This window comes from Scyliorhinus canicula, chromosome 4, assembly GCF_902713615.1.
Source record: "Scyliorhinus canicula chromosome 4, sScyCan1.1, whole genome shotgun sequence".
NCBI classification, from domain to species: Eukaryota; Metazoa; Chordata; class Chondrichthyes; order Carcharhiniformes; family Scyliorhinidae; genus Scyliorhinus; species Scyliorhinus canicula.
The window spans coordinates 53,292,218-53,318,028 of record NC_052149.1 but is presented as its reverse complement, the minus strand read 5'-3'; the positions used below and the strand labels follow the sequence as shown (position 1 = coordinate 53,318,028).

The 25,811-nt window shown below is 48.5% G+C and overlaps 1 protein-coding gene across 2 annotated transcripts in view; it reads right to left on the bottom strand.

Moving 5' to 3' along the window:
- Positions 1-25,811, bottom strand: part of eps15 (epidermal growth factor receptor pathway substrate 15) — a 234,586-nt gene that overhangs the window by 168,806 nt on the left and 39,969 nt on the right. For both annotated transcript variants that reach the window (XM_038794268.1, XM_038794267.1), the window contains exon 3: positions 249-338. In XM_038794268.1, the coding sequence (XP_038650196.1) occupies positions 249-338 (90 nt within the window). The remainder of the gene's footprint in view (positions 1-248; positions 339-25,811) is intronic.

The following is a 25,811-nucleotide window of genomic DNA, read 5'->3' as shown; positions in this document are numbered from 1 at the left end:
ATGTAGGTAGAGTAAGTAAGAGATAATTAAATTAGTCAGAATAAAATAGGGTACCGACAAACAGATACAGATTTAGAGGTGAAAATGGCAAACAGTATTTATTAAAGAGTTAACATTACAATACGACAAACTATTTACTATAATGAATAGTTTACTTGTTTCAACATTATACAATAAACTGATGATATTCATGCATTAATGTTTTAAGTTCAGCCAGGAACCAGAATGATAACAAAAAAAAGTTTTACCTTTCCAAGCACTAGGTCAGATAGGCCAGACCTTTTTAAAAATGAAGCAGCTTCTGCTGCTCCGACTCTCCCACCATTCACTGTATCAATCTGTAGAAGTGAAAGAGAAGGCAATGGAAGTTTTAAGCATGGAAATGTTCTACTATGTTGCACAGACATGTTTAAAACAGAACAGTAGTATAAGTGATTGAACTTGGAAGAAACACCAAAAGTCAAGCTGGGGGGGGGGGGGGGGGGGAGATTAAAAACTGGAGGGAAAGGGAAAGAAATGGTAACAACATACACACGGGGCGCGATCTTCCCAAAATCAATCAAAGTTCCCGAGCGAGTGCATTTAGCTCCATGTTTCCCGACACTCAGTGCCAAGAAACCCATGGCTATTTAGAGTAGACAGTCAGAGACTTTTTCCCCAGGTGGAACAAACCATTACAAGGGGACATAAATTTAAGGTGAATGGTGGAAGATATAGGGGGGGATGTCAGAGGTAGGTTCTTTACGCAGAGAGTAGTGGGGGCATGGAAAGCACTGCCTGTGGAAGTAGTTGAGGCGGAAACATTAGGGATTTTCAAGCAGCTATTGGATTGGTACATGGATTACGGGAGAATAATGGAGTGTAGATTAATTTGTTCTTAAGGGCAGCATTGTGGATAGCACAACTGCTTCACAACTCCAGGGTCCCAGGTTCGATTCCGGCTTGGGTCACTGTCTGTGTGGAGTCTGCACATCCTCCCCGTGTGTGCGTGGGTTTCCTCCGGGTGCTCCGGTTTCCTCTCACTGTCCAACGATTTGCAGGTTAGGTGGATTGGCCATGATAAATTGCCCTTAGTGTCCAAAATTGTCCTTAGTGTTGGGTGGGGTTACTGGGTTAGGGTGGAGGTGTTGACCTTGGGTAGGGTGCTCTTTCCAAGAGCCAGTGCAGACTCGATGGGCCGAATGGCCTCCTTCTGCACTGTAAATTCTATGATAATCTACAATATTTTTCTATGTTCTATTCAACTCGATTAGCTTTGAATAAGAGGCCGCACATAGCCCCGCTTTTTACAATGGGAAGCGCAGCTCGCTGGAACCCCCCATTGTAGCGAGAGACGACTTCCACGGCCCACAAAAAAAATCCCCGACCTCCCCCAACCCAAATGCAACATGGGAGGATCCCCAGCCCCCACGCACCCCCAACACTCACACCAGGAAACCTCGATTGTACGCATGCAGAAAAATGCCAGCTTAGCACCGCCAACCTGATATCCTGGCAGTGCCCCTGCCAGCTGGCAGTGCCACCTAAGCACCTTGGCTGTGCCAGGCTGCCACCCAGGTGGCACTGTTAGGGTGCCAGGCTGGCACTGCCAGGGCACCACCTTGCCCTAAGGGCATGCAGCTGGGAGCCTCTGATCGCTTGGAGATTCCTACGAGTGCCTTTCCGTCTGGTCCCATTTGTGGGGACCAGTACCAAATGCCACTTACTCAAGGTCCCCAAGGCGAAGGAGTTGACTCCCAAAGCCTCAGGTACCTTGTGAATCTGCACATTAGAGTACGGCTTCCTGCCTCGCTCTAATATGCAGATTTGCCAAATACTGATCCTACCCATTGTGGGCGTGGTTCTCCTGGCAACATCTCACCAGATTGCATTGAATCTTGCAAGGCGTTGCGAGCCAGGTAGATCCCGGGAACGGGGTCTCCCGGTTTTCACTGGCCAAGCTGTGCAGGCGAGCTATTTTTAATTTGGTAGCAATCACAAAACTTAATGTACAAGAAGCAATTATTTCCTTACTAGCTAATAAATCATCACAAGGTGGTTACAAGCACTGTCGGTTGCCCTTGTCCTTCGAGATGGTAGTAGTCATGGATGTGGAAGGTATTGTCTAAGGAGGTTTGATGAGTTTCTGCAGTGCATCATGTAACTGCTGCTACTGTGCGTCGGTGGTGGAGGGAGTGAGTGCTTGTGAATGGACTGCTGATCAAGCGGGCTGCTTTGTCCTGGACGGTATCAAGCTTTTTGAGTGTTGGTGCTGCACTCATCCAGGCAAGTGGAGAGTAGTCCATTCTTCCCCTGATTTGAGCCTTGTAGATGGTAGCCTTGTAGATTTGCCGAGTCAGAAAGTGAGCTACTCACCCAAGGATTCCTAGCCTCTGACCTGGTCTGGTAGCCACAGTATATGGCTAGTCCAGCTCAGTTTCCAGTCAATAGTAACCCTCAAATGTTGATAGTGGTGCACTCAGCAATGGTAATGCCATTGACTGTCAAGGGGTGATGGTTAGATTTTCTCTTGTTGGAGATGGCCATTGCCTGGCACTTATGGTGCAAATGTTACTTGTCACTTGTCAGCCCAAGCCTGGATACTGTTCAAATCTTGCTGCATTTGGACATAGACTGCTTTTTCTGAGGAGTGGCAAATGGTGCTGGATATTGCACAATCATCAGTGACCAGCCACATCTGATTTTAAGATGAAAGGACGGTCATTGGTGAAGCAGCTGAAAATGTTTGGGACTTGGACACTGCCCGAAGGAAATCCTACAAGGATGTCTTGGAACTGAGATGACTGAGCTCTGATACAATCCCAGTTGATGTTATAACTGGACAGGAAGTTCCCAGAATAGAACCTTGGCTTTAAAAACTTTAGTTTTTACCAACGCTTATAAAAAGCGGAGGAACAGTCTTAAGACAGCTAATTAGTTTTAACAAGAAAAAAACCCATTAAATATGAAAAATTAGATTATTATGCAATACTCCGATATCCCCAACAGAACCCCGCAGCCTCCCCCCTCCCCAACCGCACAGCCTAACAATTACACACAGGGGATACACACTTTAGGATGAACACTATTACAATCCCAGACCAGACCCTAACAATGGCTCGGATACTGGACCAAAACCCCATTATTTTATTTTTGGAAGACTGTGTAGAATGAATACTTTCCTCCAGGAGTGATTGCAAAATGAAATCGGGATTTGGTATTATAAAACAAAACTTTAGTGTTAATAAACTATCAAACTATTTGACAAGCCCAAGCGGGGATTGAGAGGATGGAGGACCTGTTTATAGAGGGGAGCTTTCCGAGTATCAGGGCGTTGGAGGAGCAGTTTGTGTTGGTGAGGGATACAAATTTAGATATCTGCAGGTGCGGGACTTTCTGTGCAATCAACCTTCCCACTCCTGCTGCTATGGGGGATTCAGGACAGGGTAGTTTCCAGAGGGTGGGTAGGAGAAGGGAGCATCTCTGACATTTACTTATGGGATCAGAGGAGACGCAGACAGAGGAGCTGAAGCGCAAGTGGGAGGAGGAGCTGGGAGGTGAGATAGAGGAGGGCCTTTGGGCGGACGCGTTGAGTAGAGTCAATGCGACCGCAACATGTGCCAGACTCAGCCTGATGTCAAGGATAGTCACACTCACTTCCCCTCTGGAGTTCAGCTCTAAATGGGAACAACCAAGCACTGAGATTAGTTTTGGGCTGTTCTGGCAAACATTTTGGCACAAATTCAATCAAGTGGTCAATTAGCACTTTCTGGGCTGTGTACAACTACGGTACTTCTCCCCAACGGTGATCACTAATGCATGTATCAGGTGCTCCTTTTATTGGAAGGGGGAACTCTGCTATTCATTTTTGATGACTGGTCCATCTCAGTGCTAAAATGGCATAATCTCTTTGTCCAATAATTCTTCACAATGGAGCTCCCACAAGAAAGTTGTATTGATTTCAGATATGTCATGGAGTCATAAAACACTGAAAAGGCCTTTCCGCTCATTGAGTTTGTGTCAATCAAAAATAACCACCTAGCCATTCTAATCCCATTTCCCAGCACTTGGCCCATAGCCTTGTTTGCCTTGGAATCACAAGTGCACATCTAAATGCTTCTTAAATGTTACTGAGGTCTGTGCACCCACCACTCTTTCAGGCAGCAATTTTGAAACTCCCACCACCCTCTGGATAAAAAGTTTTTTCCTCACATCCCCTCTAAATCTCCTGCCACTGACCTCAAATCTATGACCCCTCCACTAAGGGGAAAAGTGTCTTCCTGTCCACTTCGTCTATGCCCCTCACACATTTATACAATCATGCCCCCCCCCCCCCCCCCCCCCCCCGTCATATCAGTCTCATCTGCTCCAAGGAAAACAATCAAAGTTTATCCAATCTCTCCAAATAACTAAAACTCTCCAGCCCAGTCAACATCCTGGTAAATTCCCTCTGCACCCTTTCCAGTGCTATCACATCCCTTCTATAATGTGGATTCCAGAACTGCACACTATATTCTAGCTGTAGCCTCTCTCTCACCCTCTGCCTCCTGCCACTTACTGAGCCAATTATATCCAATTTGCCAAATATCCTTGGATCCCATGAGCTCTTACCTTTGCCATCAGTCTCACACGTGAAACCTTATCAAAAGCCTTGGTGAAGTCCACATAAACCACATAGAATCATAGAATTTACAGTACAGAAGGAGGCCATTCGGCCCATCAAGTCTGCGCCAACCCTTGGAAAGAACACCTTTCATAAGCCCACACCTCCACCCTATCCCCATAACCCAGTAACCCCACCTACCCTTTTTGGACACCAAGGGCAATTTATCATGGCCAGTCCACCTAACCTGCACATCTTTGGACAGTGGGAGGAAGCCGGAGCACCTGGAGAAATCAAACCCTGGGACATTGGAGCTGAAAAACAACAGTGCTAACCACTGTGCTGCCATGCCGCTCCCCTGGCTGGATCGACCCAGGGCACATCAAATGCATTTCCCTCATCTACACACTGGTCACCTCTTTGAAAAATTAAATTAAGTTGGTCAGACATGACCTCCCCTTAACAAAGCCATGCTAAATGTTCTTAATTAATCCCTGCCTCTCCAAATCCATATTTATTTGTCCCTCAGGATTGCTTCCAATAGTTTCCCCACCACTGAGGTTAGACTGACTGGCCTGTAGTTTCCTGGTTTATCCCTTCCACCCTTCTTGAATAATGGTATCACATTGATTACCATTTTCTATTAAATACCAGTAATAATTGAGGACAAGAGGCAAAAAAATCAAGAAGCATTATGAAGCTCTAAATAAAATACTTAACCAGATTTTCTTTTTAAATTCAGAGTACCCAATTAATTTTTTCCAATTAAGGGCTAATTTAGCGTCCTTGATCCACCTACCCTGCACATCTATGGGTTTTAGGTGTGAAATCCACGCAAACACGGGGAGAATGTACAAACTCGACACGGACAGTGACCCAGAGCCAGGATCGAACCCGGGACCTCAGCACTGTGAGACAGCAGTGCTAACCACTGCACCACCGTGCTGCCCTGAACCATATTTTTTATATGTTGGTGATGATGTACTTCAAATCCACATCATTCTGTTGATCTGACCACTGCTCGTAGTGAATTTGGCATTGTCTTCTTAATCAACCTAGCCACACATCTAAGCTCGCCATAAATGTTTGATTATTTAATACACTTTGAATTTTAATGTCCTCTTTGTTCCATTATCACAGACCGATCGAAGGAGGTCAGTCATATTTGAATTTGTTGATTTTCTTCAATAGCCACCGTCTGATGCGCAAATTAATAGGCTGTCTTCCAGACTTTTGTTTTGGGGAATGGGAGGATGGGGACGGGGAGTGATGATGGGTTGTGAGAACATCAGTCGGATACTGTTCTTTATGAATTGTTAGAATGCATTTTCCTCGTATAGCACTGCACTTTCTGCTTTTTCCACAATTATTGTAGAACTAATGGCAACTTCACCATTGATTTCTGCTAGATTGAATCTATAGAAACTGCAGCATATCGGAACTTTCACAGTTTTGAAAAGGAAATTTCAATTTACCAGTTCCTTCCCACAGAGTGTTGACTTTTGCTGGGATGTGGTTCCATTGGTGCCAGGCATTCTTCAGTACAGACCCAATTTCCCATTATTTCTGTGTGAGCCTTGATCAAAAGACTTTTTGGTGGCCCCTTTCTCTCCCTCTTTGTGGGGCCCCTACATCACACCCCGCCCCTGGCGACATGGCCCACCCAATGACATCATGCTCCGCACCCAATTACATGAATGCCCTTCTGACAACAACAAGCCTATACTGTAGTTGATCAATTGAAAACCAAGCCGACTGTTGACAGCATGAGGGTAGGGATGGTAAATGTCGCGATCTGTGCGCCTTTGAGCAGTAAACTTGAACAGGCTGCTGAGCAACGGGATGGAGAAATCAGCCAATGAAATGACTGCAGCACAGCACAGGCCAGTGCGGGACAGAATGAGCCAGAAAAAGTTCATTATAGGTGCAAATAGTCCAAAAAAGTGGAGTGTCCAGTTCAAGTCTAATAATATCAGTGGCTTTGCTGGGCTGCACAGTAGCATAGTGGTTAGCCCTGTTGCTTCACAGCTCCAGTGTCCCAGGTTCGATTCCCGGCTTGGGTCTGCATGTTCTCCCCGTGTCTGCGTGGGTTTCCTCCGGGTGCTCCGGTTTCCTCCCACAGTCCAAAGATGTGCGTGTTAGGTGGATTGGCCATGCTAAAATTGCCCTTGGTGTCCAAAAAAAGGTTCAGTGGTGCTGCTGGGATAGGGTGGAGGTGTGGACTTCGGTAGGATGCTCTTTCTAAGGGCCGTGCAGACTCGATGGGCAGAATGGCCTCCTTCGGCACTGTAAATTTATGAAATTCTATGAACTGTGACAGGATTCAGTTCTTTGTCCAGAAGAGAAGAGACTTTCTGAAAGCCAGGAGTAAGCGTGATCGGGTTCCATGCATCCAAAAGGCAGTAAATTCGACAGCAAAAGCATGTGCAAATAGTTCCGCACCAGTGTCGTGAAGAACTCTGTAAAGATGTGCCAAGTACAGGTGGCAAGAGACAATCCAGCAAAAATGAGCAAACTACATGAGTCCAGAGCTCCAACAGAACTGCAGAAAAACTGGCCTCCATAATAAGCACAGCAGAAGCATCGGCAAATTCAGTAATGTTTTAAAACGCCATGACAAAAATCACTCCACTATGTCATCATGCAAAGAGACCTTCCGTATTCAAACTCAAATTATTCCCAAGAATTCAAATTGTGCAAAACAAACTTCCAGTTAAAATGTCCAAATGGACTGAGCCGCATATTATTGACTTTCAAGACAGGTCCACACCAGTCAGACATCATTTGGTGAGTGCTGAAGAAATGGAGCACCCTGCAGGAACAACACCATGGGAATCCCCATCCAACTGAAAACTTGAGGAATGCCAAATGGAATTGTACGTTGACTTCCAAGAGGATGGATTGTTTGTTGGGGAAGAAACAGGAACGGTTGTCGACTGTGTCATAGCAGAATCTGGCTTTGACTCAAATGGCAAAATTCTTGGACAAGTCTCAAAAAGTGAAATTCTCTCTCTCTCTCTCTCTCTCTTCCCCCCCCCCCCCCCCCCTCCCCACCTGAACTGCAAGGAACTGAGGAGCCAATTTTAAAATCAGCGGCCTCAACAATCCCAGTCCGAATTCAAAGCAATAGGTCAAAGATGAAACTACCAAAGGTAGCGCGATGGTGCAGTGGTTAGCACTGCTGCCTCATGGCGCCGAAGACCCAAAAATGTGCAGGGTAGGTGGATTGGCCATGCTAAATTGCCCCTTAATTGGAAATGTTTTGAAAAATGAAAGATCAAAACGACCAACCCTGAAATGCTGGATCAGGAATGGTATTTCCTGTCCAATTTAAAAAGTTGGGTCCTCCAATTCATCTCAGGATAACTAAACCACCTCTAAAGCCTGGGGTAGTTAACTGCTCTGGGAAATCATCACAGCTGGACACTTGATCAAAGTGGCACGGTAGAATGCCCCATGAAATCTTTCACAGCAGAATCCCAAATAGGAGAATTCACGGAATTAGATCACAGCATGGACGACGCTGTTGCTTTGCGACAGTAGCAACCGGACCTTACCTTGAATTAAGAATAACTGAAATCCAAATTGATATTCCAAAGCGCAATCGGTTGCCGCCCAGTCCTCTCACTCTCAGCCCTGGCCTCTTGTCGAGTTGCCCCGCTACTCCCCAAAAAACACAACGCTGGCACTTGCCTTTCTCTCGCACCTCCTGACTGCTCACATCTTTCACTCTGGTGGCCAAGTCTTGAGCCTCGACGACTGTGTGTGCTCCTGGCTGGTTGGCTGCCTGACTGCTGCTGAGAGCTGGCTTTATCTGGCCTGGTCATTGTTCTTTGGTTGGTTGCCCAACTGCCTCCTCAACCCTGGCCTAGAGGTCGAGAGTTGATCCGCTGCTCCCCTCAATGGCCGTTTGCCAGCGCCTCCTCTTTGCTCGCTGAAGGCTTCACAGGCTCACACTCTGAAGTTAGGTTGGTGGCCTCATTTATGCCTCTAGCTGCCCACCTGGCTGCTGGTTCACACAATGAAAGTTCAGAAACCTTCCACCAATTCAGCAGATCTGTCTGAATTGTCCTAAGTCTCCACCACCTCTCAACATCTGGCAAATGTTGTCCCACTCTAAAGGGGAGTCCACCAATCGGAACCCGATGTTGTTTACATTGCCTGCTGATTGGCTCGCGCCCATCAGCAAATTTGGAGCTACCAGGCTCGGATTGGTGCTCTCGCACCATAGTCTCTCAGTATGGGGCCCCTCCATTGGCCAGGCCCCTGCACTGCACCACTGTGTGTTCCATTTAAAGTCTGCCTCTGGCCTTGGTGTGGAGTCTCAACAAGCTATTTAACTTGTTGTGATCCCCAGAGAGACCAATAGTGTTTTTAAAAGAGATTTTAATTCCTAGTGACTAACTCAAAGGATCACAGGATAGGTTTTTAAGACCTTGCACTGTAACAAAAAAAGTAAAATCAGCATTGACTAAAGAATGGTTTAGACAGCAATTAATACAGAAAATACAGAAAAGACATCCTTTATTAGCATCTTAACATACTCAAAAACCCTACACCACATTTGTATCGCATGTACATCACAGAACTGCAAACTTTGCAGGAACCAGTCCAGCAGGCTCACATTTCCTTGCTTATTTTTTTTATAAATTTAGAGTACCCAAATATTTTTTTTCCAATTAAGGGACAATTTAGCGTGGCCAATCCACCTAACCTGCACATCTTTGGGGTGTGGGAGTGAAGCCCACGCAGACACGGGGACAATGTGCAAACTCCACACGGAGAGTGACCCAGGGCCGGGATTCGAACCCGGGTCCTCAGCGCCGCAGTCACGTGCCGCCCCAACTTTTCTGGTTTCACTGAGTCATAACATTCAGTGACCATTGAAAGCCCTTTCCCTCAGTCTCCTGTAAATCCTGAAGCAACCTAAAGCAGCATTGCTCAATCCTGTGATTCCGACACTAAGTTGCTGGCGAAGATCCTGGCCACCAGGATAGAGGACTGTGTGCCAGGGGTGATACACGAGGATCAGACAGGATTTGTCAAGGGACGGCAGCTCAACACGAATGTGCAGAGACTGCTAAATGTTATTATGATGCCGGCAGTGGAGGGGGAGGCGGAGATAGTGGTGGCGCTGGATGCAGAGAAAGCGTTTGATAGAGTTGAATGGGGGTACCTGTGGGAGGTGATGGAGCGGTTCGGATTCGGGGAGGGATTCATCAAATGGGTGAGGCTGCTCTACGCGGCTCCGATGGCAAGTGTAGTTACCAATGGAAGGAGATCGGAGTACTTTCGGCTCTACCGTGGGACCAGGCAGGGGTGCCCCCTGTCCCCCTTGCTCTTTGCATTGGCGATTGAACCTTTGGCTATGGCGTTGAGGGAGTCAGGGAGATGGAGGGGTCTGGTGCGGGGTGGGGAGGAACATCGGGTATCGCTGTATGCGGACGACCTGCTGTTGTATGTGGCGGATCCAGAAGGGGGAATGCCGGGGGTGATGGAGCTGTTAGCGGAATTTGGGGGCTTCTCGGGCTATAAGTTAAATTTAGGCAAGAGTGAGGTATTTGTAGTACACCCCGGGTGATCAGGAGGAGGGAATTGGGAGACTCCCGTTTAAGAGGGCAGTGAAGAGTTTCATACCTGGGGGTGCAGGAGGCCAGGAGTTGGGGGACTCTCCATAAGCTTAATTTTACCAGGCTGGTGGAGCAGATGGAGGAGGAATTTAAAAGGTGGGACATGGTGCCGCTATCGTTGGCGGGTAGAGTGCAGTCCGTCAAAATGACGGTTCTCCCGAGGTTCTTGTTCCTTTTTCAGTGTTTGCCCATCTTTATCCCTAGGGCCTTTTTTAGAAGGGTGACTAGCAGCATCATGAGCTTTGTTTGGGCGCATGGGACCCCGAGGGTGAAGAGGGTCTTCTTGGAGCGGGGTAGAGATGGTGGGGGGCTGGCGTTACCCAATCTCTCGGGGTATTATTGGGCGGCCAATGTGTCGATGGTGCGCAAGTGGGTGATGGAGGGGGCAGCATGGAAACGGGTGGAGAGGGCGTCCTGTGGAGATACAAGCCTGGGGGCCTTGGTAACAGCACCGTGGCCGCTCCCTCCCACGAGGTATACCACGAGTCCGGTGGTGGCGGTTACCCTCAAGATTTGGGGGCAGTGGAGGCGACATAGGGGAGAAGTGGGGGGCTCGATGGAGGCTCCGTTAAGGGGGAACCATAGGTTCGTCCCGGGGAACATTGATGGGGGATTTCAGGGTTGGCACAGAGTGGGCATCAGACAGCTGAGGGACCTGTTTATTGATGGGAGGTTTGTGAGCCTGGGGGAGTTGGAGGATAAATTTGGGCTCCCCCGGGAAACATGTTCAGGTATCTGCAGGTAAAGGCATTTGCTAGACTGCAGGTGGAGGGATTCCCTTCGCTTCCCGCGAGGGGGGTGATTGACAGGGTGCTTTCGGGGGTCTGGGTCGGAGAGGGGAAGATATCTGATATCTACAAGGTTATGCAGGAGGTGGAGGAGGCGTCAGTAGAGGAGCTGAAAGCTAAGTGGGAGGGGGAACTGGGGGAACAGATTGAAAACGAGACATAGGCTGATGCCCTGGGGAGGGTTAATTCTTCCTCCTCGTGTGCGCGTCTTAGCCTCATCCAATTCAAGGTGCTGCACCGGGCCCACATGACTGGGACAAGGATGAGTAGGTTCTTTGGGGGTGAAGACAGGTATGTCAGGTGCTCGGGGAGTCCAGCGAACCATGCCCATATGTCCTGGGCATGCCCGGCACTGGAGGAGTTCTGGAAGGGTGTGGCGAGGACGGTGTCGAGGGTGGTGGGATCCAGGGTCAAGCCAGGATGGGGACTCGCGATTTTTGGGGTGGGGGTGGAGCCGGGAGTGCAGGAGGCGAAAGTGGCCGGTGTGCTGGCCTTTGCATCCCTAGTAGCCCGGCGAAGGATCTTGCTACAATGGAAGGATGCGAGGCCCCCAAGCGTGGAGACCTGGATCAATGACATGGCGGGTTTCATTAAGCTAGAGAAGGTCAAATTCGCCCTGAGAGGATCGGTACAAGGGTTCTTTAGGTGGTGGCAACCTTTCCTCGACTTTCTGGCTCAACGATAGGGTACGGGGACAGTAGCAGCAGCAACCCGGGGGGGGAGGGAAGGGTGGGGTGGGGGGGGACGATGACTATGTTTGTTTATTTAATTTTAATTTATTTTTAAGTTCTCTTGTTGTTCATTGGGGTTGGGGGGGATGTGATACATGCGTTGATACGGTCTGGGGGGTGTTACAGTTATTATGGGTTATTTTGTTGCATTTCATTGTTTGTCATTATATTTTATATTTTCTGTAAAAAATTCCAATAAAAAATTTTTTTTTTTTTTTAAATAAAAAAAAATCCTGTGATTCCCTCCCCCAGCCAATACAGGACAAAGCTTTCAGCGTCCTTAAATTTCCATGGGTTTCAGTCTTTTCGACTGGAGAATTAGATTCTATCTACTAGCTAACAGAGATAACCTTTTTCTCTCTGCTGACCACAGCACGTGTTGTTCTAATCTTTCTCCCTGGAACTCTCTCTCTCTGCCCAGGGATTTTTAAAATCAGATTGACATCTCCGATGTTAAACCTGGCATGAGGATTTCAACACCACAAGACCTGGGCCCTCAGTCACCATGGTAACTATATCACATCAACTTATTGATAGACTTTCAATTTACAGAGTTAGTATGAAACATAACCACCTTATAAAATCTCTTATTCTTAACAGAATGCAGGGTGTTTGATCTAATCATCAATAAAGCTCCCAAGCACATTTCTAGCAGTGATTATCAAGCTGAATACGTAATGGACAAATACTGTGCTCGATTTCTTAGAGCAGGCAATTTCTTTTTAAATATATATTTTTCTTAAGAGTTTTATCATTTTTTACAAGTAACAACAACATTTTCAAAGCACAACTGGTACAGTATAGAACAATATTTCGGCAAATTTACAAACAAGCAAGGCAGGATAAATTCAGAACAACGGTCCTTAAGAAACAGTGCCTCCAATTTTAACACCAGGTCAATCACAAAATGGGGAGAAAGAGGATAACGCCATATAAACAAGATAGAATAATATATCAAGCTGCACATCTTTATGTATAGCAAGATGGCGACTTGCAATTCGGCTCATGGGAAACCTTGCAGGAGCAGGTCAGGCAGATCAGAACCTATAAAGTTGAGATACAGGTCCCAAACTTCATGGAATGATTCAGACTTAGAATAGATCACAGACATCAGGAATTCCATAGAGATACATTCCATGACCATTTTATGCCAGTTTTGAATTGAAGGATACTTGTCACTGATGAAAGAGCAGAGGATATTTTACTAGCTGCAAAAATTAAGATGCTACACAGCCTTTTTTCATTATCAATAATTATCTTATCTGGAAACCCCAGAATTAGAAACGGATAAAATTCTACGGCTCTGTCAAATACCCTCTCAAGCTCCTTAACTGCACCAGACCAATAATTTTGTACACCTCAACTAAGTCACCCCTCAGCCTTCTTTGTTCCAAGGAAAATAACCCCAACCTATCCCATCTCTCCTCAGTTACATTTTTTTTAGCCCTGGAAACATTCTTGTTTAGCCCTCTCTCCAGAGCAATTATGTCCTTCCTGTAATACGGTGACCAGAATTGCACATAATACTCCAGTTGTGGCCTCATCAGTGTTTTATACAATTCCAACATTATAGAACATAGAACAGCACAGCACAGATGTCCTTACTTTTATATTCTATACCTCTGCCAATGTAGGAGAGCATTCCATATGCTTTCTTTACAACCGTGTCTACTTGAACAGCTGCCTTGAGGGACTTATGTACCTGTACACCAAGATCTCTCACTTCATCTATCCCGCTTCATATATTCCCATTTATTGTCCACACCCTATAACTGTTTGACCTCCCTAAATGCATGACCTCACACTTCTCGGTGTTAAATTCCATTTGCCACTTTATTGCTCCTCTCCACCAACCCATCTATACCATTTTGGAAATTATAGCTATCCTCTATACCAGTCATTTTCAAAGTCGGGGTCGCGACCCACCTATGGGTTGCGGGCAGGTGTCGGGAGGGTCGCGGAGCCACCCATCGCGGCATTCCCGGCCTAGTAATTAACACGCAACGGCCGCGACAACCGGCTTTTAAAAATGCCGGCTCCAAGCAGCTTTAAAAATGACAGCCACGACCGGCTTCAAAAATGCAGGCGCGCTCCGCATACATGCCCGCGCATCCGGAGCCCAGCGAGAAGCACCGCCTCCTCCTGACGTCAGCACCACGACTCAGGAGAAGATTTTTTCTTTTTTTTTAATTCAATCAGTCTTCCTGCCTGAAGCGAGGCAGAGAGCAGGTCACGCACCTCAAACACTGACGTCACGTGCTCTGGGCACGATTGCTATTCCTCCATTTTGTCAGCAGCAAACAAGCAACAGGACTGAAACATTTTTTAATGGATCTTTTGTAATAAGAAACAGAGGGTCAAAAACACAAACAGGCCAGGATCTCAGAAGTAAAGTTTGAAAAACACTGCTCTATACCGTCCACCAATCGGACAACCTTTGTATCATCTGCAAATTTCCCAATCATACCTTCCATGTGCACGCCCAAATCATTAATATATAAAATAATCGGTAAGGATCCCAACACCGAGCCCTGTGGAACACTATTTGAAACAACTTTTCATTGGCCAGGCTAAGCGGCGGTCCGGATTTAATCGGACGAAGGAGGTGCTTTACAGGCAAAAGATAAAGTTCGGAATGTTGCAGCCCGCGCGCCTGTGGGTAACGTATTCGGACCGGCATTATTATTTTGATTCCCCGGAGGAGGCGTGGGCCTTCGTGCGGACGGAGAAACTGGACTTGAACTAGGGGTTGGGGGTTGCGGGGTCGGTTGTAATATTTTAGTGCTGGATTCTGCTGTTGCTGTGTTCTCTTTTTTCTGTACTTTTACAATTTTGATATGGTTATTTACGGGGGTGTTCTGCTATGTTTTTTTTTCTGTGGGGCACTGTTCGAGTTGTGTATCTTGCGGGGAGGTTTGTTGTATTCTATGTCGGGTTGGGGGTATGGAGTGGGGCTGGTATTTGGGAGCTGCGTCAGAAGGGTGTGGTGGGGCAGTGCGAAAGCGCGGGCTTTCCTCTGGTTTCCCACGCTGCGGGGCTGGGGGGCGGAGACTGTGACGGGGGGAGGCGGGTTCTTCCCCGCGCTGGAGCGGTGCCTGGAGGAGGGATAGATTGGGGGATGATCCCACTTTGGGAGGGGTCGGGTTATTGGCGGGAGTTTCCGGGGTCAGCAGAAGTTAGCTGACCCACGGAAGTACAATGGAGGACGGTTCGCGGCTAGAAGGGTTCCTAGCCTGGGGGGGAAGGGAGGGGGGGAAAGGGGAATACCGGGTTGCTGCTGGTAGGGTCAGGAAGGAGCTGGTGGGGGCTGGGGGGACAGAGGTGAGGTGTTGTCGCCGTGGCAACTGGGTCGGGCAGGGGGTGCTGGCCTGGGGCAGGCAGTCGACGGGCTATGGGAGGGGACGGGACGCCCTCTAATCCGGTTGGTCACCTGGAATGCGAGAGGGTTGAATGGGCCAGTGAAGCGGTCGAGGGTACTTGCTCATCTGAAGGGGCTAAAGGCAGATGTGGCAATGCTTCAGGAGACCCACCTGAAGGTGGCGGACCAGGTCCGCCTGAGGAAGGGATGGGTGGGGCAGGTTTTCCACTCTGGGTTGGATGTGAAGAACCGGGGAGTGGCGATTCTGGTGGGGAAAAATGTGTTATTTGAGGCCTCGGAGGTGGTGGCGGATAAGGGGGGTAGGTATGTCATGGTTAGGGGCAGGCTACAAGGAGAGAAGGTGGTACTGGCTAGTGTGTATGCCCCAAATTGGGACGATGCGGGCTTTATGAGGCGTATGTTGGGACGGGCCCCGGATCTGGAGGTCTGATCATGGGGGGGGACTTCAATACGGTGTTGGATCCTTTACTGGATCGGTCCAGTTCTAGGACGGGTAGGAGGCCGGCGGCGGCCAAGGTACTGAGAGGGTTTATGGACCAGATGGGTGGGGTGGATCCATGGAGGTTTGTGAGGCCGAGGGCACGCGAGTACTCTTTCTTCTCTCACGTACATAGGGTCTACTCTCGGATAGATTTCTTCGTGGTGAGTAGGGGACTGATTCCGAGAATGGAGGAGGCCGAGTATTTGGCCATTGCAATCTCCGACCACGCTCCGCATTGGATAGAGTTGGAGATGGGGGAGGTGCGGGACCAGCGCCCGTTGTGGCGGTTGGATGTGGGGTTGTTGGCGGAGGAGGAGGTGTGTAGGAGGGTCCGGGCAAGTATTGAGGGGTACCTCGAGGTGAATGATACGGGGGAGGTTCAGGTGGGGATTGTCTGGGAAGCCCTGAAGGCAGTGATTCGTGGGGAGCTGATATCCATCCGGGCACACAGGGAGAGGAGCGAGAGGAGTGAGAGGGATAGACTGGTGGGAAAGATGCTGGAGGTGGACAGGAGGTATGCAGAGGCACCAGAGGAGAGACTGTTGGGGGAGAGGCGCAGCCTGCAGGCTAAATTTGATTTGCTGACCACTAGAAAGGCGGAGGCACAGTGGAGGAAGGCACAAGGGGCAGTGTACGAACATGGTGAAAAGGCGAGTAGGATGCTGGCTCATCAGCTCCGCAAGCGGGATGCGGCTAAGGAAATTGCTGGAGTGAGAGACAAGAGTGGGAATGTGGTGCGGAAGGGGGTAGAGGTGAATGAGGTCTTCAAGGACTTTTACGGGGAACTGTACCGGTCGGAGCCAATGGGGGAGAGGAGGGGAATGGAGAGGTTCCTTGACGGGCTTTCTTTCCCGAAGGTGCAGGAGGAGAAGGTGGAGGGGTTGGGTGCGCCGATTGAGCTGGAGGAGCTAGTTAAGGGGATCGGGCAGATGCAGTTAGGGAAGGCACCGGGGCCGGATGGGTTCCCGGTGGAATTTTATAAAAAGTTTGTGGATCTAGTGGGCCCCTTGCTGGTGCGGACACTTAATGAAGCGTGGGAAGGGGGGACTTTGCCCCCGACGATGTCGCGGGCGCTGATCTCGTTAATTTTAAAGAGGGACAAGGACCCCCAGCAGTGTGGTTCATTCAGGCCCATATCTCTCCTCAACGTGGATGCTAAGGTGCTGGCAAAAATCCTGGCCACCAGGATAGAGGACTGTGTGCCAGGGGTTGTGCACGAGGACCAGACAGGTTTTGTGAAGGGAAGGCAGCTGAACACGAATGTGCAGAGATTGTTGAATGTCATCATGATGCCGGCGATTGAGGGAGAGGCAGAGATAGTGGTGGCGCTGGATGCAGAGAAGGCCTTCGATAGAGTGGAGTGGGGGTACTTATGGGAGGTGTTGGGGAGGTTTGGATTTGGTGAAGGGTTCATTAGATGGGTAAGGCTGCTATATGAGGCCCCGATGGTGTGCGTGGCTACGAATAGGAGGAGGTCGGAGTACTTCCGGCTTTACCGAGGGACCAGACAGGGTTGCCCGCTGTCCCCCTTGTTGTTGGCACTGGCAATCGAGCCGCTGGCGATGGCGTTGAGGGATTCAGAGAGGTGGAGAGGCTTGGTGCGAGGTGGAGAGGAACATAGGGTGTCGTTGTATGCCGATGACCTGTTACTGTATGTGGCGGACCCGGTGGGAGGGAGGCCGGGGGTGATGGAGTTGCTAGCTGAGTTTGGGACCTTTTCAGGTTATAAATTAAATTTAGGCAAGAGTGAGGTGTTTGTGGTGCACCCTGGAGACCAGGAGGAAGGAATTGGTAGGCTCCCGCTTAGGCGGGCAGGGGAGAGCTTTAGGTACCTGGGGGTGCAGGTGGCCAGGGACTGGGGGACTCTTCACAAGCATAATTTCACCAGACTTGTAGATCAGATGGAGGAGGAGTTCAAGAGGTGGGACATGCTGCCATTATCGTTGGCGGGGAGGGTACAGTCCGTCAAAATGACGGTGCTTCCGAGGTTCTTGTTCCTCTTTCAGTGCCTGCCCATCTTTATCCCCAGGGCCTTCTTTAGGAGAGTGACTAGCAGTATTCTGAGCTTTGTGTGGGCGCATGGGACTCCGAGAGTGAAGAGGGTGTTCCTGGAGCGAGAAAGGGATAGAGGCGGGCTGGCGCTGCCCAACCTTCTGGGGTACTATTGGGTGGCCAATGTGTCAATGGTGCGTAAATGGGTGATGGAGGGGGGAGGGGCGGCATGGCAAAGAATGGAGATGGCGTCATGTAGAGGTACGAGCCTGGGTGCCATGGTAACGGCGCCGTTGCCGCTCTCCCCTAAGAGGTTTACCACGAGCCCGGTGGTGGCGGCGACCCTAAGAATCTGGGGACAGTGGAGGCACCATAGGGGAGAAACAGGGGGCTCGATGGAGGCTCCACTGGGTGGCAACCATCAGTTCATCCCGGGGAACAAGGATGGGGGATTTAGGAGGTGGCAAAGGGCGGGCATCAGCAAATTGAGGGACCTGTTTATTGGCAGGAGGTTTGCGGGCCTGGGGGAACTGGAAGATAAATTTGGGCTTCCCCAAGGGAACATGTTCAGATACTTGCAGGTAAAGGCGTTTGCTAGGCGACAGGTAGAGGGATTCCCTTTGCTGCCGTCGCAGGGGACGATGGACAGAGTGCTTTCGGGGGTGTGGGTCGGAGAGGGGAAGGTGTCTGACATCTATAAGGTAATGCAGGAGGTGGAGGAGTCGTCAGTGGAGGAGCTGAAGGCTAAATGGGAGGAGGAACTCGGGGAGCAGATAGAGGACGGGACTTGGGCGGATGCCTTGGAGAGAGTCAACTCTTCCTCCTCATGTGCGAGGCTTAGTCTCATCCAATTTGATATCCAATCCAATACACCGGGCCCACATGTCCGGGACTAGGATGAGTAGGTTCTTTGGGTGTGAGGATAGGTGCACCAGATGTTCGGGGAGTCCAGCGAACCACGCCCAAATGTTCTGGGCATGCCCAGCACTGGAAGAATTCTGGAAGGGGGTGGCGGGGACGGTGTCGAGGGTGGTTGGATCCAGGGTCAAACCAGGGTGTGGACTCGCGATTTTTGGAGTTGCGGTAGAGCCAGGAGTGCAGGAGGCGAAAGAGGCCGGTGTCCTGGCCTTTGCGTCCCTAGTAGCCCGTCGAAGGATCCTGCTACAGTGGAAGGATGCAAGGCCCCCAAGTGTGGAGACCCGGATCAGTGACATGGCGGGATTTATAAAACTGGAAAGGGTCAAATTTTCCCTTTTCTGGACTTCCTGGCTCAAAGATAGGTATCTTGGTCAATAGCAGCAGCAACCGGGGGGGGGGGTTCCTTATTGTAGTTTCTATTCTGTAACTTTATATTGTGTTAATTTGCGTTGTTGTTAAAATGCTGTGGTGTGCATTTTGACCAATCTGCCATGTAGGACCTTGTCAAAAGCCTTGCTGAAGTCCATTCACTGCACTACCTTCATCAACCCTTCTTATCACTTCCTCAAAGAATTCAATCAAATTTGTGAAGCAAGATCTTCCTTCAACAAACCCATGCTGACTATCCCTAACTAGTCCATGCCTTTCTATGTGGCAGTTAATCCCATCCCAAGGGCAGCACTAGCACAGTGGGTAGCACTGTTGCTTCACAACTCCAAGGCCCCAAGTTCGATTCCCGGCTTGGGTCACTGTCTGTGCGAAGTCTGCACGATCCCCCTGTGCCTTTGTGGGTTTCCTCCAGGTGCTCCGGTTTCCTCCCACAAGTCTCAAAAGACGTGCTGTTAGGTGAATTGGATATTCTAAATTCCCTCTCTGTGTACCCGAATAAGCGTCGGAATGTGGCGACTAGGGGCTTTTCACAGTAACTTCATTGCAGTGTTAATGTAAACCTACTTGTGACAATAAAGATTATGATACTATCTCTCAGGATTGAGTCCACTAATTTTCCCACCACCAACAAAAAATTAAGTGGCCTATAACTGTTTGGCATTTCCTTTGATCTCTTTTCAAACAATGGAACCGCTATTGCATTTCTCCAGTCCTTGGTACCTCCCCTGTGTCTAGTGAGGATTGGAAAATCATCCTCAGAGCATCAGCCATCTCCTCCCTGACCTCTTTGGTTGCCTTGGAAACAATCCATCTGGTCCTAGTGACTTCCAACCATTCGAGTACTTCTTCTCTCTTTATGATTGTCCCATCCAATATCTCAGTGTTCCTGCTGGAGTACAATATCTGCATCATCCATTTCCTTTGTAAATATAGGGACAAAATATTAATTGAAAACTCTGCCCACAGCCTCTGTATCTACACACAAGGTCCGATCTTCAGCTCTGATAAGTCCCACTTTTTCCTTAACTAACCTTTTACCATTAATATATTGGTAAAACATCTTTCGGTTTTGTTTAACTTAACTTACTAATCTTTTTTCATGGCCTCTCTTTGATTTCCTCATTTTTTACTTCGTCCCTGCTCTTCCTGTATTCATCTAGGCTATCTGCGACCAACAAGTCAAAACCCCCTCTAATAGATGCAATTAATTGAGGAAAATTGGCCCCATAGAGTTGTTTGAAAAAGGGGGTGATTGCAATGCCCAGAAAAGTGAACGCTGATGGAGGCCACCGACTTTGTAAAATTAACCTTATAATAAGAGAAGGTTATCTGCCACATCAATGGTCGGAGGGAATTGAAACATCCAGTGTGATCTTCTGCTGCATCCAAGGAGATCACTAACCCATCCAACGCCCGCTTCTGGGAAACTTGGATCACATTCAGTAACGTTCTGACATGATTGCTGGAAAATTGACCCCTTATGAACCCAGTCTGGCCCTCCCAGATGACCATAGAGAGAATTCCCTCTGACCAATGTGCCAACATTTTAGACAACAATTTCAAATCAACATTCAAAAACAAGATCGGCATATAGGAGGCACACTCCTCCAGGTTCTTGCCTACCTTCAAAATCATGGAAATATTTGGATCCTTGAGCCTCAGTGGTAACAGATTTGCCCTAAAAGAATGACAGGACATACCAACCAATGGATCTATTAACAGGGCGGCACAGTAGCACAGTGGTTAGCACTGTGGCTTCACAGTGCCAGGAACCCGGGTTTGATTCCCATGTGTGCATGGGTTTCCTCCGGGTGCTCAGGTTTCCTCCCACAAGTGCCAGAAGACCTGCTTGTTAGGTGAATTGGACATTCTGACTTTTCCCTCAGATGTACCCGAACAGGCGCCGTAGTGTGGCGACTTAGGGATTTTCACAGTAACTTCATTGCATTGTAATGTAAGCCTACTTGTGACACTAATAAAGATTATTATTAAAGGTCCTTAAATTCCCTGCAAAACACATGCCCAAAACCGTCTGACCCAGGGGTCAGCCGGCTGAAGACCTCACTTTTAGAGATAGGAGCATTAAGGGCCGAATGTTGATCCTCCAAGACCTCAGGAAGCTCGAGGGATCTCCCCGTGTTTGCATGGGTTTCGCCCCCACAACCCAAAGATATGCAAGATAGGTGGATTGGCCACGCTAAATTGCCACTTAATTGGAAAAAATGAATAGGGTACTCTAAATTTTTTTTTTAATGTTTAAAAAGTAAAAAAATTAAATTATTAAAAAGGAAGCTCGAGGGAAGAGCAAAAGCACTCCATACATGTCAACACATCACCAGACTGACTTGACTTATTTAATTCAGCTTGGAAATCCCTAAATGCCCTATTAATGCCCTGTTTCCATTAACCTATTATGCCTAGTGTTCCTCATTTCAGTGTTACTCATAGATGCGGTAGCTCTAGAGAAAGCCCTCTTCTTGGTCAAAAAAGCCAACTATTTACTTGGTTTATTCCCAAAATCAAACAATTTTTGCTTTGTGAGCTTTATACTCCTCTCGGCCCGCTGTGTCAGCAAGGAATCAAGAACCATCCTTGTTGAATTACCTCTCTCAACAACTACCTTCCAGGAACCCTCCTATATTCTTCCTCCATTGCAGCCAATCTAACCTCCAGCCGGCATTAATTTTCTGGCATTCTCCACCTTTAGTTGACTGTATAAGAAATAACTGACCCCCTAGTATAAGCCTTGCAGGTCTCCCACAAAATAGAGGGGGTCGTCAAGGTTCCAGGTTCGAATCCCAGCCCTGGGTCACTATCCATGTGGAGTTTGCACATTCTCCCCACGTCTGCATGAGTCTCACCCCCACAACCCAAAGATGTGCAGGATAGGTGGATTGGCCACACTAAATTGCCCCTTAATTGGAAACATTTTTAAAAATCAAAATAGAAGGGGTAACATCCGGAGGGGAATTAACTGAATAAAAAAGTTCAAACTCCTTTTTTGTTTAAAAGTATATTTGTTAGGATTTAGCAACAAAGTTTCAAAACAACACCACACATTAAAAAGAAAGCCACCTCCACAACGCCCATAAAGACTTCAGTGACAAACTCCAGGGGGTAATTTGGTGGGCCAAACATTTTCATTATTAAGACAGATTCTCGATGTACAATCACATATCTATCCCCCCTGTTACACAGAATTATCACTCCCCTGCTACTGGTCGAAAACGAGGCGAAAAGACCTGCCCAACCTAATCACGCTTTATCTTTAAGTGCTCCTTGTCATCCAAATGAGTCTCCTGTAAAAGGCTATGTCTACTTTCTTCTTCTTAAGAAAAGCCAAGATCGTTTTCCTTTAGATAGGATAATGAAATCCCCGCACATTCCAGGAACGTAGTTTAGAATTAGTTACTGCAATTGCAGACCACCAGAAGAAAAATAGAATGGGATTTTAGTGCCACGTTTGGACGTGCACCACAATGCACCTCCCCATCTCAAATTAAACCAGAGGCACTGGAACACGCCGAAAACATTCTTCTCTTGGATAAAAGACTTGGTTGTACCAATGCAGGCTATATAGTTAACAACGTACAAACCCCAACACAACAAAAATACAAAATAATCACGACCTTATTAGTTCTAAGGGGACGTTCGTCAACGTAGGCAAGGACCCATAAGGCTAACCCTAAGGCCATACTATCATTCCCATCAGGAGACATAGTCCTCGACAGAGAGAAGAAAAAAACCAACAGGGAAGTTAGAGCCAAATGACCCTCCCACATTTTGAACCCACCCATGAAGACCTAAACCTTCCACTCACCTCCTGGCAATAGCGCCACTGAATTCTGTCATGATTAAATAAAGGATACCAAACAGCCAATTTTTTTTTTTTTATAATTTTTATTCAAATTTTCACAAAAAAGAAAACAATAACAGAAAATTCTAAGAACAACAAAAAACAGAACCCCCCCACGTAAATTCAAAAGGGAAACAATAAATTAACACCCGGCATTGGCAAAAAACAGGTATTCAACCCAAAACAAAAACAAAGAGACAAACCGGGGGTTGCTGCTGCTGCTGCTGACCTTTTGTTTTTACCGTTCTGCCAGGAGATCTAGGAATGGTTGCCATCTCCTGAAAAACCCCTGCATTGACCCGCTTAGGGCAAATTTCACCCTCTCCAATTTAATAAACCCCGCTATATCGTTGACCCAGGCCTCCACGCTTGGGGGCCTCGCATCCTTCCACTGAAGAAGAATCCTCCGCCGGGCTACTAGGGACGCAAAGGCCAGAACACCGGCCACTTTCGCCTCCTGCACTCCCAGCTCCACTGCAACCCCAAATATTGCGAGTCCCCAGCCTGGATTGACCCTGGATTCTACCACCCTCGATACCGTCCTTGCTACACCCTTCCAAAATTCCCCCAGCGCTGGGCATGCCCAGAACATGTGGACATGGTTTGCTGGGCCCCCTGAGCACCTAATACACCTGTCCTCAGTCCCAAAAAACCGGCTCATCCTTGTCCCAGTCATGAGCCCTATGCAGTACCTTAAACTGTATGAGGCTAAGCCTCGCACACGAAGAGGAGGAGTTCACCCTTTCTAGGGCATCTGCCCACGTCCCCTCCTCAATCTCCTCACCCAGCTCCTCCCCCCATTTATCTTTCAGCTCCTCCACCGAGGCCTCGTCTACCTCCTACATCACCTGGTACACTTCTGGGATCCTCCCCTCTCCAACCCATACCCCCGAGAGCGCCCTGTCCTGGACCCCATGCGGCGGCAGCAGGGGGAACCCCGCCACCTGCCGCCTGACAAACTCCCTTACTTGCATGTACCTAAAGGTGTTCCCCGGGGGGAGCCTGAACTTCCCTTCCAGCTCACCCAGGCTCGCAAACTTCCTGTCTATGAACAGGTCCCCCAGCCTCCTGCCCTGTGCCAACTCAGGAACCTGCCATCAATTCTCCCCGGAACAAACCGGTGGTTTCCCCCGTATCGGGGACCCCATCGAGGCCCCCACCTCCCCCCTGTGCCACCTCCATTGCCCCCAAATCTTGAGGGTAGCTGCCACCACCGGGCTCGTGGTATACCTCGTCGGAGGGAGCGGCAGCGGCGCCGTTGCAAGCGCTTCCAGGCTCGTAGCCACACAGGATGCCATCTCCAGCCTCTTCCATGCCACCCCCTCCCCGTCCATTACCCACTTACGCACCACCGCTGCGTTGGCAGCCCAATAATACCCACAGATGTTGGGCAACGCCAGACTCCCCCCCCCCCCCCCCCCGCTCCAAGAACAGCCGTCTCACCCTTGGAGTCACGTGTGCCCACACAAATCCCGTAATGCTTCTGTTAACCCGCCTGAAAAAGGCCTTCGGGATAAGGATGGGGAGCCACTGGAACAGGAACAGAAACCTCGGAAGCACCGTCACCTTGACTGACTGCACCCTATCCGCCAAAGGCAGTGGCAGCATGTCCCACCTCTTAAACTCCTCCTCCATTTGCTCCACCAGCCTTGTGAGGTTTAGCTTATGCAAGGCCCCCCAGCTCCTGGCCACCTGAACCCCCAAGTACCTGAAGCTCCTCTTCGTCCTTTTCAGTGGGAGCCTCCCAATCCCCCCCTCCTGGTCCCCCGGGTGTACCACAAACAGCTCGATTTTCCCAAAGTTAAGCTTATACCCTGAGAAGTCCCCAAATTCCCAGAGAATCCCCATCACCACCGGCATTCCCCCCACCAGGTCCGCCACATACAACAATAGGTCCAAACAGCCAATTTAACCACCATAGAGGTACGGATAAGAAATAAACGACTACTGATAATTAGCACACGTCACGAACAAACGTCCCTGAGATACTTAAGGATAGACATTCTGTATAGTGCTCAACTGTTAATACCTGCCAATGAACAGAATATATGGCAATATAAAATCAGAGAAAAAAAACAATATGTCTGCCTCACGGCACCGAGGACCCGGGTTCGATCCCGGCCCCCTGTCTGTGGAGTTTGTACATTCTCCCCTTGTCTATGCGGGTCTTACTCCCACAACCCAAAGATGTGCAGGGTAGGTGGATTGGCCATGCTAAATTGCCCCTTAATTGGAAAAATAAATAAATAAACAATGGAGAATGTCCAAATTTCAACGGGCTGCAGACTGTCAGTCCAAGTCCTTGCCTTCTATGAACTTAATGAAAGCCAAGGCACTGACCAGATTATTGAAAGACTTAACAGAGTCTTCGGATATCAGCCTCAGGATCGAAGGTCAACCTCAGAATCGAAGGATTATGCAGGGCATAATTCATTCCAGCTGCCCTGAGCGGTTCCCAAACTTCATTGAAGCCTCGACACCTCAGATATTTCGCCACCCAAAAGGCCTGGAAAAAGGAGATCCTCATCCTTTCATGGAGCCAGAAACTGCAAAACCTCGCCGCTTCCAGGACCTTCTGGTGATCTTTGAAGTTGTGGAATTGAATGATTATGGGCCTGAGACGTTGATTGACCTTAAAGACAGGATACGGTGCGCCTTTTCAAATTTGAAACACCCAGTCTTCACATCCAGCTTATGGAAATGTGGTAGCCAGCTCTCCAAGAACTTAATAGTAGTCTTACCCTCCACTCCTTCCAGCAGAACGATGACCCGGGCATTCTTTCTCTGGCCTCGGTTCTCCAAATCTTATGGGATTTCTGACACACCACGTAGCTGGTTCTCCAAGGGTTTGAAGGCGACCTTCAGCTGATGAGGCAACATTTTCAGCTTTCAGGTTTCTTTCCTCTATTTCTTCGATCCTGTCGATAGTGTTCTGCAGCTCAGTCGCATGAGCACTCAGATTCTGTGTCAACAATCTGAGTCTGTAATCTATTACTCTGATAATGTTCCCAGTCATCATTTTCAGAGCCTTCAAAAGCACCTGGTCAAGAGATGTTTGAGGATT